The following is a 15973-nucleotide window of genomic DNA, read 5'->3' as shown; positions in this document are numbered from 1 at the left end:
TGCAAGTAAAAGATGGGTAAAATAGACGGACAAGTTCCAACAGGATGACCAAATCTAATCGATGTGGGCAAGATCCACTGTGCAAGCCCTGTCAACACGAATGGGCATCACAAGCATTACTTCAGGGCTCCTCTGCTACTCTCATTCATTACCATAAGAGCTTTCACAGCAGAACTTGCTGGTTCCCACTGAGCCAGATCCAGCTGCCTTTCTTAATGGCACCTAAAATCTGCCTCCTCATCTTGCACCATGGGGAGGGACCTCTCTGGAATAAAAAAGGCCATAATAAAATGAACGTCAGAAAGAAGATAAAGAATGATATCTCCCCCTAACTTCTGAGAATAGGACAAAATGCTGTGGCTTGGCAGGAGGATAGTTCTTTTTTGGTTGAACACTGGGATGCTTCATACACACTCAGCCTAACCTGCCTTGACAGTGTTGTTGCAAGGATAAAATGGAGAAGGAGAGAATGTTGTCAGCCACTTTGAGTCCCCATTGGGGTATAAGTCTAATAGAATTCTGAGGAATTCAGCCTAATGGTGCTAGCTAATAGGCCTGCTTCTGATGCACTTTCTTCTTTGGAGATGCTTCTGAAAAAAATGTTATATACTAACGGGATAGAGTTAGCAGCAACTCTTCTTATCCAATGTTTTTGTGATTCTTGAGTGCTAAAGTTACTATTTTGTATATTGTAGCAGGGAGGAAGAATAGTTGCCATTTCCATATGGAAAGTTTATGTTTGTGTATTTTTGTACAATGCTAGATAATATTTATTTTCTTATTGTTGCTCCAGATTTCTGGCCATTGGATGTTCCACAATCCTGAATTATACTCTTATTGTAATCTTACAATCCAAATAGTGTTTTATATTTTATTGTTTTTTGGGATTTTCAAAGAAGAAAAAGACATGTATAGGAACAGTCCCTGTAACCCATACAATTACAGCCCTATTTCAGGACATGTCGATGGACAGAAAGGAGAACCTTGTACTGAAAGAGGCAATTTTTTCCCTTCAACTTCATACTATGCTTCTGTGATATCACATCTCCTTAGTCAGCCAGAAGCTAGCTGTGAACTGGATCCAACTTTTCTTTTCCCTTCCTCAAAGAAAAAGGATCTCCTATTCCAAAGTGGTGGGAAGAGTACATTTTCCAGGGAAGCTTCTACCCTTAGGCAGTTGCCTCTCTATGGGGTGAGTAGTAACTCTAGTCAGTTCTGCAATGAACATTTGCAAGCTAAGAGGGCCAGGGTGGAAAATATTATCCAGGGCATGAACATCATGCCAAACTCTATTGTGCCTGGTACCTTTGGTGAATCAGATGAACACCACTCAGAGAAGGAAAAGAACTACAGAGAGAATAAGAGAAAGCAGAAAGTCCCTCATCAGCAAAGTTCACAGGAAACTCCTCTGGCAAGATCTGGTAGAAGGAGCATCCAAGTAGATGAATGTCTACAACTCAAAAAACAGCTCCATGTTTTACACCATCAGTTGAAGCAGCTTGGAAAGAAGTATCTTCAATCATGTGAACTTAGTGATTCCAGTCAAAGTGAAGGACATATGGAGAAAACTATGTATTTGCTGAAGGAGAAATTAGGACAATGTTTGGATGACAGCACTCAAGCCATTGGAAGTGACCATCACCAAAGTAATTTATGGCGAATCATCCCAAAGATGGAAGGCTCCAAATTGTCAGAAAAAGAAGCTGAAATGATGGGTACTAGTATTTCAACTTCAGAAGACAGTACTCTTTCAGAGATATTGAAACATGAATTAATCCAGGTGGTGACACAAGCTGTGGACTCCGTTTTGAAAAAAGTCTTGTCTAATTCACCAGGCCTACCATCCCAGTTGTGCAATTCCCCCCCAGTGACAGTGTCTTCTACAGGGAGAGAATTTAGTCATGCTGGAGAAAAGTTCTCCAGAAAATGGCCTCCTAAATTTTCTTCTTATAAAAGCGGCACATCACAAATCATGGAAAACCCTCCAGGATTTCCATCTTATCCGATCAGCTCAAAAATGGAGAGAAAATCGCGAGTGAACTGTCCCTTGACCGTGACCTCTGAAGTTCAAGGAAACAGTATTCTTAACCAAACGCTACTATGTAGACAAAATAGTCCCTGGGGCAGCCCTCCTCCCAGAATGGGTTCTTCTCCAGAATCCTTAGACGTGCCCTGGCAACCAATCAAATTAAAGTCATCAGTCTTGCGACACCAACAATATCCAGGGTCCTTAAAATTGACTGAAATGGGAAATTTCACTTCTCTTGCAGCTTCAAAAAAGGAATTTTCTGAAATGTGTACTGCAGTGGATGAGATTGCTTTCCCCTCACCCAATATATCCTTTATGGGCCTTTCTAGATCATCAGTGTCTACAGTTTCTAAGTCTGACAAGTTTTGCAATGCTATGTGATGAAAGAAATAAGGCAGAATACAAAAAACTGAGTGAAGACTAGAAAAAGCTTGTAGCCTCAGGGCAGAGCTAGACATAACAGAACCAAAGCAGCTGCTTTGGTATGAAAAAGCTCTTCAGGGGGGGAATGCTGTTTGAAGCAGAGAAGTTGGTCTATGGGTGATGGGTGGTGCGCTTGAATCTATTCTCTAACAATTGCTTAGAGTTATAATAAAATCAGAGTCTAGTATCACCTTTAAGACCAACAAAGATTTATTCAAGGCGTGAGCTTTCGAGGGTTGTCAGCTGTGGGATAGGAAATTCCTGGAGATCTGGGGATGGAGCCTGAGGAGGGCAGAGTTTGGGGAGGGGAAGGAGTTTAGCAGGGATGTGATGCCATGGAGTCTGCCCTCAAAGGCAGCCATTTTCTCCAGGGTATTATTTTCCTGAACTCCTCGTGCTACTTGAGAACATAAGTATGTTTTGATTTAGATTAGGGGTGGGCAAACAGTGGCCCTTAAGATGTCCATGGACTACAATTCCCATGAGTTCATGGGAATTGTAGTCCATGGACATCTGGAGGGCCACAGTTTGTCCACCCGATTTAGATCATCATTAGCTCTATTAGTAAAAGTTGTTGGCCCTTGCACCAGGCATAAAAGCAGAAAAATCAGATGACAAACCGATTTCCCAGATGTGTAGATATATATGATTTTTGTAAATTAACCAGAAGTGAAAAAGTATAGTAAGACTGATGGCTGAATGTGCTCTAGGAATAAGAGCCAGTGAAAGGGGAGGTGGGAATCAACATAAGAGAGCTCTTGGAATACAAAAGACAGAGGTTATCAGAAGAGGATGAAGAGGAATTCCTAAATTGTTTTTACCTCCTGCAATTCTTGGCAGCCCCTCCCCAGCTTGTTACTATTTCTCAACAGAAATCTCATCAAAAACTAATGATCTGATAACCCAAATCTCTTAACTCTGTGGCAATTATCCAGGCTATTCCTGTCAGGCACTACATTCTACAGGACAGAAAATACTGGAAGAGGTGGATGCTTCTGCTCTAGCATCTAAAATGTCAAAACAATTTAATACTGTCTCATCCAATCATCATATAAAAATAAATGAGATTTCCTCTTCACTATTTCTTACAAGATGACCACCAAATCACATCTCAGAATCATTAATAGAAGTGTGTGTTTGTGGGGGGAGGGCTCATAGATTTCATACTGTCCCATATAACAGATAGATATTGCACCGAATCAAATGGTGCTGAACACCATTGCTTTGCTTTCATTATTAAGAATATCACAAAAGTTAACTTCCATTCTTTTGGTTCATAATAATATAATTGAAAACTTCATCTGCTTCTCACTCAGTTTTTCTTACTTGATTGAACCATAACTTTGCTGCTGGTAATGTAAAAACCTGACAACGCAATGTTAAATTTGGCACTAACCCTTTCCTTTACTATAAATTCTTTTTACAAGCTCTAACCTTCTTGCCTTCAGCTTGGTGTAGTGGTTAGGAGCGCGGACTTCTAAGCTGGTGACCTTGGGCTCACCACAGCACTGATAAAGCTGTTCTGACCAGGCAGTAATATCAGGGCTCTCTCAGCCTCACCCATCTCACAGGGTGTCTGTTGTGGGGAGAGGAAAGGGAAGGCGATTGTAAGCTGCTTTGAGACTCCTTCTAGTAGGAAAAAGCAGCATATAAAAACCAACTCTTCTTAGAAAGTGAATAAACCTCTTTTGTCAAGAACTTAAGTACCTGTGGCGCACAGATAGCACTAAGTACAAAAAGTGAAGATTCTCAGTAAAGAGCCCATTTCTAAAAATCAAAATCAGGTCTCCACCCACAAGTTATGTTCAATTAAATAAACGAAGGCAGCTACCTTAGTATAGATTTGCCAGCTCCCATCCTGGCGTGAAGTTCCACACTTTGTATTCAGTACAAACACTGACAAATACAATAAGCAGCACTGTCCAAAGCAGAGCCAAATCTTGAAGTTCACTGAAGAATCTCTTAGGCTGACTCTGGAAGCCTGGGATCATGTGGCTGTCCCTCCCCGTCTTATGCCTCCAGCGTGTCAAGCGGAGTCTTAGATACTGAGGCTGACTCACTCCTGCATCATGATAAATTGCAAGCGCAGTTGGTACCCCAAACATGCTGGGTAGGATCTCACTATAATTTTCCTTTTTGCCATTTGCTCTGAGTCCAACAACAGAATTTAAAAAATATATTATTAGATTCATGTCCGGAGGACCCCATCAGGACAAGCCTTCTATTGTGAGGTCTTTTTGCGTGAGGACAGGACATTGCAGCACAACCAAGGAAATCCAGTGATGAAGCTGAAGTTGGCACAAACAAACTTTTTCCTTGACACAAAGTTACGTTCAGGAAGCTTTGACCCCTGGGCATCTGAGAAAGGCTAAGCTGATGTTCTTCTTCACTCGCTACCCCACATCTTCTCTGCTGAAAGCCTACTTCCTTGATGTTCAGGTAAAAAGAATTAGTTTTCTTACACACCGAGCTCAGTGCAAAGTTGCCAACTCTGGGTTGAAATATTCTGGAGGTGGGGGGGGGGGGGAGAGCCTGGGAAAGGGAGTGGTCTCCAGAGGGTATGATGCCTGTCCATGCTCCAAAGCAGCTATTTTCTCCAGGAAACAGATCTTGATGGTCTGGAGACCAGCTGTAATTCTGAGAGATCTTCAGGCCTCACCTGGGGGCCACGCCCTAAGCAAACAAAACCAATAGGCAAAGGTTGTGTCTTCTTGAGATGTATTAAATCCTAAATAAGTTTGCAACCAGAACGGGGTCCCAGGTATTCAATCCCGCTTTCTATTGCTTCTTCAGTGGTTGCAATTGTAGTCTATAATGAAAGCAACACATTATGTAAAGTAACAAAATCATATTTTCATCTGTAGCCAGTAAAGCACACCCTAACACTTTGAAATAAATTATACACAAAAATCTATCCAGATCCACAGTTAACCTACCTTAATATAATATCATAGAACATCGCCAGTATTACAGGTCTAGGATATCACATAGGCAATAGCTCTTCAGTAAAGGGGCCACTACACTTCTTCAATTGTGCCCAACCAGTTTGTCACCCACTTCAGGTTTAAAGCATAAACTGACATCCCAGGTGTTGGGAATGTACTGATTTAAACGGGAGCAAAAAGGGTCTACAAGAAACAAGTAAAATCCATTGTAGAATTGAGACTCTTGGGGGAAATCGTATCCAGACGGAACATGAAAACGCTCTCTCTCTGCTGGAGGCTGGTTTGACACTCCATACCCGCCAGACTTGGTTTTAAGGTTTGCAGTCCAAAAAAAGTAAAGTCCTCCAATCCATGTTTCTGACCCATCCAGTGTTGAACCAGGGGGGGCATCAAACACCCTATTTCTGAGCCGACACCTAGGCTCCTGGATTCTGGTTCTAAGTGTACGCGTTGACATCCCCACATATCCCAAATTGCACAGAATTAAATATACCACATATTTGGTGTCAGTTTATGAAATCCTTAATTTGTACTTTAAAACCATTTGTGTGGGTATAACAATCAATTTCCTGCAAATTCCTGTATACACAACATCTTCCACATTTGTGATTACCACTTGCCATGCTGTATGGATTATCACATTCTGGAGGGTGTCCTATACACTTTCCCCTCCTCTCTCAAAAGCAGGCAGCTGAGCTGCCCCAGGGAAGTGCATTCCTGTGTTGGGAATCCCCCTTTCTCCTCCAAAACCTTCCTGATTCAGGGTCTGCCACTACCTAAGGATTTCCTAGATTCTCCAGACCTGCTCTAGACACCTTGGGACACCTAAAAGTAGCCTGCCTAAGCAGCCTTTGGGTAGGGGCTAAAAATTCAGTGCAGTCTCAAACCTGACTTTACTTAAATAACATGTATTTTATTCAGGTTAGGAAATCAGCTTGCAAAGATGCATTTTCTTCTAGGAAATAAAAGCAGTAAGAGAATGGTGAGCCAGCTAGACTTGAAGACTTTGTTACCTTGCCTAACTTGCTTGCAGCTTGATTTGTGGGGCTTGGGGGAGGGAGGTTACCTTAGTTTTCCTTAATTTTTATCGAACTTGTTTATTGTGGCTTCATATCAACCTTTGCATTTTATGCATTTTTAGTTTTACTGAAGATCGGCCACCTGCAATGAATTATTCCACTTGCTAACCTTGCATTTCTTGGCCCTTAGGGAAGGATGGGCTCCTGCAGGCAGCTCTCCAAGCAGCATCCCACTTGCTCCAGGCCCCTTTCCCAAACAGCCTGTTTTAACTCTTTCTTTCCCAGCTGCATGTGTCTACGTGGCACTAATCTCCGCTATGGTGCTGTCTCTCTCAAAGCTTGCCAAAGTTCTGCTGCCTAGCCCTATAGTGAGTTCACCCCACTCTTCCTCAGTGCTTGTAGCTGGCAGTAGCTCTCTTTCCCGCTTGACAGTTGAGAATGAAGAGCCCTGATTTCCCTGACATTTGTAATGTTAAAACTATGGGTTCTCTTCCTGAGCTCAACAAGAGGGTTTTTTACTGCTGTTTTCACATTATCTGTCTTTTCTTTTCGAAGGCTGCTGACCCCCATCTTTAACAATGTTAATTTGGGAAAATACTAAAAAAAACAAAGGCCAATTAGCAGAGTCTATGCCTGTGAAAATACTGCAATTCCTGTCATGAGACTGTAGTGAGTCTAGGGTTCTTTTTTTCCCTTTTCACATGTAAGAGTAAAAGGTCTTTGGTTTCTTTTGCACTAGCCATTTAGGCTGGAATTTGAAATCATTTGTTTATTTGGTTTTAATTTAATAGATAAGGTCATTGACCACCCATTGCATTCCAGTGCTTTCCCTGTTGTCCTTCCAGTTTGTTTCCAACTTGATTTGTGGCTTAGAAAACAAGCAAATCTATCCAGCGTATCAGTCAATGCAGTACTGAGGCTTATCAGGGTTATACCTTCCCTCCTCTCCTTCTGCATCCCACGTCATTCATTGTGTCCAGGGTTTTCTGGTTGATTACTCTTGGATACCGGATGCTTTGCTGGCTGCACCCTGATTGGCCCTATTCCAATTTGGACACCCAGGCTATTCCACGAATATTAAGAGGAACAATGGATAAGGATATTTCAATTTTAGTTTGGTTTTAATTGGTTTTATGGTACACTTTTTAATGTTTCATTTTTAACTGTTAGCTGTATTGGTGGCCCAGATCCAGTGGAAAGAAAGGATAAATGTTTTGTAAGTAAATAAATCTATTGTCTATTTTAGTCTGTTTTCGTTTTGTGCATTTTGTTTAGGATTTTTACACGTAGGTCATCCTGAAGATCACAGATGGAGAGGGAGGGTAGAGATCTTCCAGACAAAAAGCCCAGAGATAGTCTAGCTCCTGACTCCGTGGTACTTGTCTTTTCACAGTTCACCCGCTGTATCACTTCCCAACTCATCAAATGGTTCAGCAATTTCCGTGAGTTTTACTACATCCAGATGGAAAAGTTTGCCAGGCAAGCCCTCTTAGATGGAGTCACAGATCCTGATGACCTTGTCATTTCAAGGGACTCTGAGCTCTTCCGCACTCTCAATACACACTACAACAAAGGGAATGATTTTGAGGTGAGCTTGTCCTCCTTAAAAATATGGGTGTCCTAGAGAACATTTGCCCCAACCCAAATATTGCCATCCAAGGTGACCTGAACTCTTAGGGCTTCACTAGCCCAACATCTTCCTCCTCTACCACCTTCTTTTTCTCAGAAATGAGCAGACTCTTAATGGAATTCTTTTTTTCCGTAGGTTCCCGAAGGCTTCCTGCATGTTGCCAGTGTGACTCTTCAGGAATTCTTTGGTGCTATCAAGGGAGGGAAGGACCTAGACCCTTCCTGGAAGAAACCAATTTACAAAATAATTTCTAAACTAGACAGCAAGATCCCAGATACATTCAAATCTTCTAGCTGCCTCCAGGAAACAATCCAGGGTTAATGAACCAGGATCATAGAAGTCAACCTGTGACCATGAAATACTGCTGTCCTCTGAGGAAGAGAGCTGGTGACAGATCTGACCATATATATACTTTGTTTCCTGACCTCAAAGCAGAGTCAACAATGTCTTGAATTAATCTAGAAGGAAGATCATAGTAGATCAACAAACATAGTACTTTAGGGAATTAAGTAACAGGTTTCATTCCAGGGGCAGAACTTCCTGCTATTCTTCCTGCCTCCTGTATTCCTAAATAGCTACTCTGCCAAATGACATTCTCAACATAAATTTTCTCCTTGGTATTGCTGGATTCAGCTGCAGTGTGGATAAACAGTGCTTCAAGCCAGAATTACCTACATACCATTCCTTGGCTGGACCCCAGAGTGTTTCTGCTGACATAAGGATTCTCATCAACAGAGCATGACTTCCTCACCTTCCCCCTCTCACTGTACCCCAAATGCTGTTCCTACGCAGTATGTACAATCAAGTCCCAAGGAGGTAAGGTACAATTAAATGTTTCTGCTAAAGTGCTTGAATGTCAAGGCCAAACTGCATAATACAACTCCTCAAGTGCAGGTGGAATAGTTCTGGCTTGGGAAGAGTGTGTAGGAGGGAAGTCTAAAACTTTCCTTTCTCTGTTGCACATCTGAACTGGGTTGTGTTCAAGCACATTTGGGAATGTTAGCTTCCAGATGTCACATCTGTCTTGCAAAAAGGACAATGAGGTTTGGGGAACTGCATCCCAACTCATATGGCAGGCAACACATAGCCTGGCCTTCCATCTAATTTCTTGTAATGGCTCTTCCCTCAGAGCAATCATGCATTGGATTGTTTGCCTCACTGACTGCATGCACAATTTTTGCTGGAGAGTACCCAGTGTCCTTGCTGCCTGCCTGCTACCTTGAAGAAGCCACACCTTTAATCCCTGTGATTATTCAATGTCAAGAGACCTGCATCTTGTTGTGTCCCAATCATGAAGAACTGAGTTTGCAGCAAACCCAACTGTACCCACATAATTCTGCTGCTTGGGTCATCTCAATTTCCCCTCAATTGTGACAAAGGCACACAATCTGTGGATTTTAAAAGATTCAACAAACTCTTTGACACCATAAGTGAAATAGATACAGAAAACAGTTTTGCCTATAGAAAATCTGCAGGCTGATATTACGTATGTAAATCAACATCTAGTCTCTTTGCATTCAATTGGATTTGTTTAGAAATACACATGGGAGTGTTGCCTTTCAAGTAACCTTATAATGTGTTGATTGATTTTATTTGAATCTGACTCTTCTGTATGCTCATAAAGGGGTATTCGCCAGATTATGGAGAGTTTCTGAATGTCCTTAAGTTTGGATGCGGAGCCAATGGACATGGAATCTATTCCTGAAGCATCCAACTGTACCCTTCAACCTTACCACAAAAAAGTTAGGATTTTCTGACATTACAGCATCAAAGCCCCCAGAATTAGATAGCTCACCTCAGTTCTGCATCTTTAAATTATATAAATATTCAATATATTAAATTTACCATAACATTTACCACATACTTATTAAGGAAAAACACTGTAATTTGGGACATATTAAGCTTGGAAATACGAATAGGTGCACAAAAATAGTACACAGGAAGCAAATGGATTCCTAGTTATGAATAACCATTTCCTATTTTAACTTATAGCTCCCCTGTTATTGAAGCAGTTTTGCTTTCTTTTAACCCACTTGGTCAGTGTCAGGAACCCCCCCGGGGGAGGCTGGAGATGAGGCAGATGAGGACAAAGAAGAAAAGCACCAGCCGGGAAGCTCTGAGCAGAAAGCATAGGCAAGAATTAGGTTACAGGAGGGAGTGGCCGGCCGGCTGGCTGCCACCGGAGGCTGGAGGAGACATCTGATTCCTCGCAGGATGAGGGCTGAAAGACCTGCATGCCCTGCATAAGCCTTTGCAGGAACTTTCCCCATCCCCTGGCCATGCCTATTGAGGCTGAGGCATTGAGTGCTCAGTCTGGGTGTGACAAGTGGAATTGTTGCCTAGTCCACATTTGCACATCTCTTGGACTATCTACAACTATTCTACGTTGCCACCTGCCTTTTGACTTCTGGACTGTGGATCAACTCACCTCCAGCTACTGCTTAGACCAGCCTTTCTCAACTTTACCACTGAGAAACCTCTGAAACATTCTTCAGGTTTCAAGAAACCCCAGAAGTGGTTAAAATATCCTGAAACAGCAACATTATTTGCAAAGATTACGCAGGTGCCCATTGCAAAATACTGTAGGACAGTTTACAGAACTGAGACCATTTGAAAACATTTGGAACTATTTCTGTCCCTTTGAAAGAACTAAAGCGCTCTGTCAACTTGATACCTGTTGAGATGGCACGCATTTCTTTGATGGAGGAAGCAATATGCAAAGCCAATGAAAAACTGGTGAAGTTAGTGATCTCCTGCTGCACACTTGTGAAGATGCAAAGAAACTGACGATGAATGCATATTCATTTCTAGCAAGAGTAGTGGCGAGTAGGTGAGCCTCTGTCTTTTCCTGGAATCCTTCAGAAGGGGCACAAAACACTCTGACAGACTTTCAGTACTTGGCTCCAAATCCCAAGGAATTTCTTTGTTCTAAGGAACACAGAAGGAAAGACACAGACAGGTAAAGCAAAAGAGCAAGGGGGGCTTTAAAGAAATTCTCTCAGAGGTAAGCAAGCAACGTTGCTCATCTCACCCCATTCCAGAGGGTGAGGATTCCATCCAAAACAAAGGAGATTTTAACATGGCAAAACTGGGGGGGGGGGGGGGAGAACGGGATGGGGCTTTTTTCCTGCCTTTCTATTGCTATATAATTGTTGCATTCATAAAATGTTTCATTGTCAAAGTTCAATATGAATAAATAATTTTAACCAGTCTGAAGTAGTCAGTCTCAATAATATATTATTCACATGGCCATGAAGGCTGAGTTAACAGCAAAAATCTTAATGTTCTAAGGTTTTTTTTCTCTTATCCTTGAAAAAAAAAGTTTTCATTTCTAAGGACCATATTGTCAACTGCACACAAAAATATTACCTACTGCACATTTAACCTTCCAATTGCATCACACATGTCCAACTGCAGGTTAAAGTAAACCCTGCCACACACGTGTTTCAGCCGCCCGCGAAATCCCCCTCAGCCAGGGGCCCTCCCTGGACCTTGTCGCCTAGAGTCCCGCGGGCAGCCGACAGAACTGGTTCCGGCGGGGCGGAGGGAGGGAGGGAAGCAGCCCCAGGCAAGCCCCTCCGGCCTTCTCTGCAGACGGAGGACAGGCGCGAGCGAGACCCGGGTCGGCCGTTAAGCCACGCCCCCCGCCTCTCCGCTCGCGCGCTGCTCCCTGCCGGCGGCGGCACAGCGAAACCAGGCGGAGGAGAAGGAGGAGCCGCCCCGGCTTTATGCAGATGAGCTGCGGCAGGGCATTGTGGGGGAGCAAGACCGAGCGGGGGTCACGGCGAGCTGCGGGGCGCATCGCGCCCAGATCGCGCGCTCTTTGCTGCCGACGTGCACCCCACCATGCGGAGGCATGGGCGATGCGGAGGGAGGCGGCCGTCGGTCGGTCGCTGTGGCTTTCTTAGCAGTGGGCGGCAGTGGGTAGCGGCGCCCGGAAGTGGGGAAGCATACTTACCTGGCAGGGGAGACACCTTGATCATGAAGGAGGTTTTCCCAGGGTGAGGCTCATCCATTGCACTGCGGGTGTGCTGACCCCTGCGATTTCCCCAAATGCGGGAAACTCGACTGCATAATTTGTGGTAGTGGGGGACTGCGTTCGCGCTTTCCCCTGGATTTCTTGTGCCTAAAAATAGATTTTCTGGGATTGATTATGCTGTGTTCTGTGAATCGTCTTATCGGATGGGTGAGAGTTGGTCTTTTAAAAAGATACTCAACTTCCTTATCCCTGTTGTTCTCTTGATTTTGTGAAATTTTGTTTTGATTTTAGCCAGTAACAGTTCATGATTTGAACTGCAAACAGCACGTGGATACGTTTTGATAGCAGGGACTGAACGGGAGAATCTTCAGCTGCATAAAATATAGTCTGTTTGGTTCTTGTGTAGTCCAAGCTGATGTTCATGCTATGAAACTGATTTTTATAACAGAATTGTGCCGTCCATCATTCCTCTCTTCAGACTTGTGCACAGAAAAAAACCCACTCTCAAACAACTCACCCACAACAATGCAACAACAAATATATTTATTATTTTTATACCGCCCTTCCATATGGCTCAGGGTGGTTCACATATAAATCATGAGGGATACATGGAATAACATAGTCAAATGCAACAAAAATAATCTAACAATGGTTCTGAATAATACAATTTCAGTGATCTTAAACAACAGGAATGGTAACTTAGCTAAGGCCCCTAGAGAGGTGATTGGTTCAAGCAATGGAGGGGATGTCTGAGGAGGAGGCTGTAAATTGCTGATTCCCAGATGTGTTTTGAGTTGAGAGTTCTATGTAACGATTATCTCTTCCCACTCACTGGAGGCCCATTATTCCCCATTTTGGCTGCAGCACAATCAATCCCAGAAAATCTATTTTTAGGCACAAGAAAGTTAGGGGAAAGCGCGAACGCAGTCCCCCACTACCACAAATTATGCAGTCGAGTTTCCCGCATTTGGGGAAATCGCAGGGGTCAGCACACCCGCAGTGCAATGGATGAGCCTCACCCTGGGAAAACCTCCTTTATGATCAAGGTGTCTCCCCTGCCAGGTAAGTATGCTTCCCCATTTCCGGGCGCCGCTACCCACTGCCGCCCACTGCTAAGCAAGCCACAGCGACCGACCGACGGCCACCTCCCTCCGCATCGCCCATGCCTACACATGGTGGGGTGCACGTCGGCAGCAAAGAGCCCGCGATCTGGGCGCGATGCGCCCCGCAGCTCGCCGTGACCCCCGCTCGGCCTTGCTCCCCCACAATGCCCTGCCGCAGCTCATCTGCATAAAGCCGGGGCGGCTCCTCCTTCTCCTCCGCCTGGTTTCGCTGTGCCGCCGTCGGCAGGGAGCAGCGCGCGAGCGGAGAGGCGGGGGGCGTGGCTTAACGGCCGACCCGGGTCTCGCTCGCGCCTGTCCTCCGTCTGCAGAGAAGGCCGGAGGGGCTTGCCTGGGGCTGCTTCCCTCCCTCCCTCCGCCCCGCCGGAACCAGCTCTGTCGGCTGCCCACGGGACTCTAGGCGACAAGGTCCAGGGAGGGCCCCTGGCTGAGCGGGATTTCGCGGGCGGCTGAAACACGTGTGTGGCAGGGTTTACTTTAACCTACTGTTAACTTTAAGCTGTCCTTGATAGACATTGCCCGAAACACTGCATTATCCCCGCAATGTCTCGCTTTAGGGGGTATTATTATATATAGTTCCTAACCGACTGTGATATAACTACAAATCTTGCTGAGATGTTGAATGTTAGAAGTCCATTGGGGGGAAAATAATATGAAAGCCTCGCATATCATGTGGATATGTTTTGTAATCAGTCCCACTGCATTGTTTTCACACAACTAAACAATTACTTTGGGCAGCACATTTGTTTTGAAAGGTACCTAAAGAGGTCTAAAATTACTGCAAACTTTCAGATGGGCCGACTGTTGTTTATGCAAAAGTACAACCATGTAAAAATTAGTCCCGACCCCCTCAGGTAGCAGGGGACATCCCTGTGATAGAATTTCACTAGAATAAAGTAAAATTTCAAGAAAATTGGAGATATGAAGAGAACGTTTCATGCAAAGATGGGTGTGATAACGGACCAAAATGGTAGGGACCTCACAGAAGCAGAAGAGATTTTTAAAAGGTGGCAAAATTATACAGAGGAACTATAGACGAGTGAGCTTAACATCCCTGATAACCACGATAGGGTAGTTACTGTCCTGGAGCCACACATCCTGGAATGTGAAGTCAAATGGGCCTTAGGAAGTCTGAGCAACAATAAAAACTAGTGGTGGTGACAGCATTTCAGTTGAACTATTCAAAATCTTAAAAGACAACGCAGTATAAGTGCTACACTCAATATGCCAGCAAATTTGGAAAACTCAACAATGGCCACAGGATTGGAAAAGGTCACTTTACATTTCAATCCCAAAGAAGGGCAATGTTCAAACTACCGCACCATTGCACTCATTTCTCATGCTAGCAAAGTTATTCTCAAAATCCTACAAACTAGGCTCCAGCAATATGTGGCCCAAGAACTTCCAGAAAGTACAGGCAGGATTTTGAAGAGGCAGAGAAACTAGAGATTAAATTGCCAACATATGCTGGATTATGGAGAAAGCTAGGGAGTTCCAGAAGAACATCTACTTCTGCTTCATTGACTATGCTAAAGCCTTTGATTGGCAAGTTCTTAAAGAGTTGGGAATACCAGAGCATCTTATTTGTCTCTTGAGAAACCTATATGCAGGTCAAGAAGCAACAGTGAGAACTGAGCATGGAATCACTGACTGGTTCAAAATTGAGAAAGGAGTTTGGCAAGGCTGTATACTGTCACCTTGCCTATTTAACTTGTATGTGGAGCACATCATGAGAAAGGCGGGGTTAGATGAATCACAAATTGGGATCAAGATTGCAGGGAGAAATATCAACAACCTCAGATATACAGATGATACCAATCTAATGGCAGAAAGTAAAGAGGAACTAAAGAGCCTGTTGATGCAGGTGAAGGAGAAGTGTGCAAAAGTTGGCTTGAAACTCAACATCAAGAAAATGAAGATCATAGCATCCAGCCCTCTCAATTCCTGGCAAATAGATGGGGACGAAATGGAGACAATGACAGATTTTATTTTCCTGGGCTCCAAGATCACTGCAGATGGGGACTGCAGCAAAGAAATTAAAAGACGCTTGCTCCTGGGGAGGAAAGCTATAGCAAATCTAGACAGCATCCTAAAAAGCAGAGACATCACCCTGCCAACAAAAGTGCGTTTAGTCAAGGCTATGGTATTCCCAGTTGCAATGTATGGCTGCGAAAGTTGGACCATAAGGAAGGCCGAGCGTCAAAGAATTGATGCTTTTGAACTCTGGTGCTGGAGAAGACTCTTGCGAGTCCCTTGGACTGCAAGGCGAACAAACCGGTCAGTCCTAGAGGAGATCAACCCTGACTGCTCTTTAGAAGGCCAGATCCTGAAGATGAAACTCAAATACTTTGGCCACCTCATGAGAAGGAAGGATTCCCTGGAGAAGAGCCTAATGCTGGGAGCGATCGAGGGCAAAAGAAGAAGGGGACGACAGAGAATGAGGTGGCTGGATGGAGTCACTGAAGCAGTAGGTGCAAACTTAAATGGACTCCGGGGAATGGTAGAGGACAGGAAGGCCTGGAGGATCCTTGTCCATGGGGTCGCGATGGGTCGGACACGACTTCGCACATAACAACAATGGTATTCCCAGTTGCAATGTATGGCTGTGAAAGTTGGGCCATAAGGAAGGCCGAGCGTCAAAGAATTGAGGCTTTTGAACTCTGGTGCTGGAGAAGACTCTTGCGAGTCCCCTTGGACTGCAAACCGGTCAGTCCTAGAGATCAGCCCTGACTACTCCTTAGAAGGCCAGATCCTGAAGATGAAACTCAAATAAAGAAGGTGCCAGGCTAGCCTCAAGGGGGAAGACATTCCAAAGGTGAGGTGCCCC

General features: G+C 44.1%; 2 protein-coding genes and 2 non-coding genes across 4 annotated transcripts; 3 read left to right on the top strand and 1 right to left on the bottom strand.

Moving 5' to 3' along the window:
- Positions 1–1262: 1262 nt before the first annotated feature.
- LOC143830568 (prospero homeobox protein 2-like) lies at positions 1263–2614 on the top strand. The gene has a single exon (XM_077323242.1). The coding sequence runs from the start codon at positions 1271–1273 to the stop codon at positions 2408–2410; it is 1140 nt and encodes a 379-aa protein (XP_077179357.1). The 5' UTR covers positions 1263–1270; the 3' UTR covers positions 2411–2614.
- Positions 2615–4789: 2175 nt separating this feature from the next.
- Positions 4790–9476, top strand: LOC143830569 (prospero homeobox protein 2-like). Its single transcript, XM_077323243.1, has 3 exons — positions 4790–4891; positions 7810–8004; positions 8182–9476. The coding sequence occupies exons 1-3, from the start codon at positions 4829–4831 to the stop codon at positions 8365–8367; spliced, it is 444 nt and encodes a 147-aa protein (XP_077179358.1). The 5' UTR covers positions 4790–4828; the 3' UTR covers positions 8368–9476.
- A 2520-nt stretch (positions 9477–11996) lies between these two features.
- On the top strand, positions 11997–12160 carry LOC143831014 (U1 spliceosomal RNA). The gene has a single exon (XR_013228663.1). It is a non-coding gene; the product is annotated as a U1 spliceosomal RNA (small nuclear RNA).
- Positions 12161–12931: 771 nt separating this feature from the next.
- On the bottom strand, positions 12932–13095 carry LOC143831015 (U1 spliceosomal RNA). Its single transcript, XR_013228664.1, has one exon. It is a non-coding gene; the product is annotated as a U1 spliceosomal RNA (small nuclear RNA).
- Between the last annotated feature and the right edge of the window lie 2878 nt (positions 13096–15973).

This window comes from Paroedura picta, chromosome 2 (genome assembly GCF_049243985.1).
Source record: "Paroedura picta isolate Pp20150507F chromosome 2, Ppicta_v3.0, whole genome shotgun sequence".
NCBI lineage: Eukaryota > Metazoa > Chordata > Lepidosauria > Squamata > Gekkonidae > Paroedura > Paroedura picta.
This window is presented reverse-complemented; position numbering and strand designations above follow the sequence as displayed.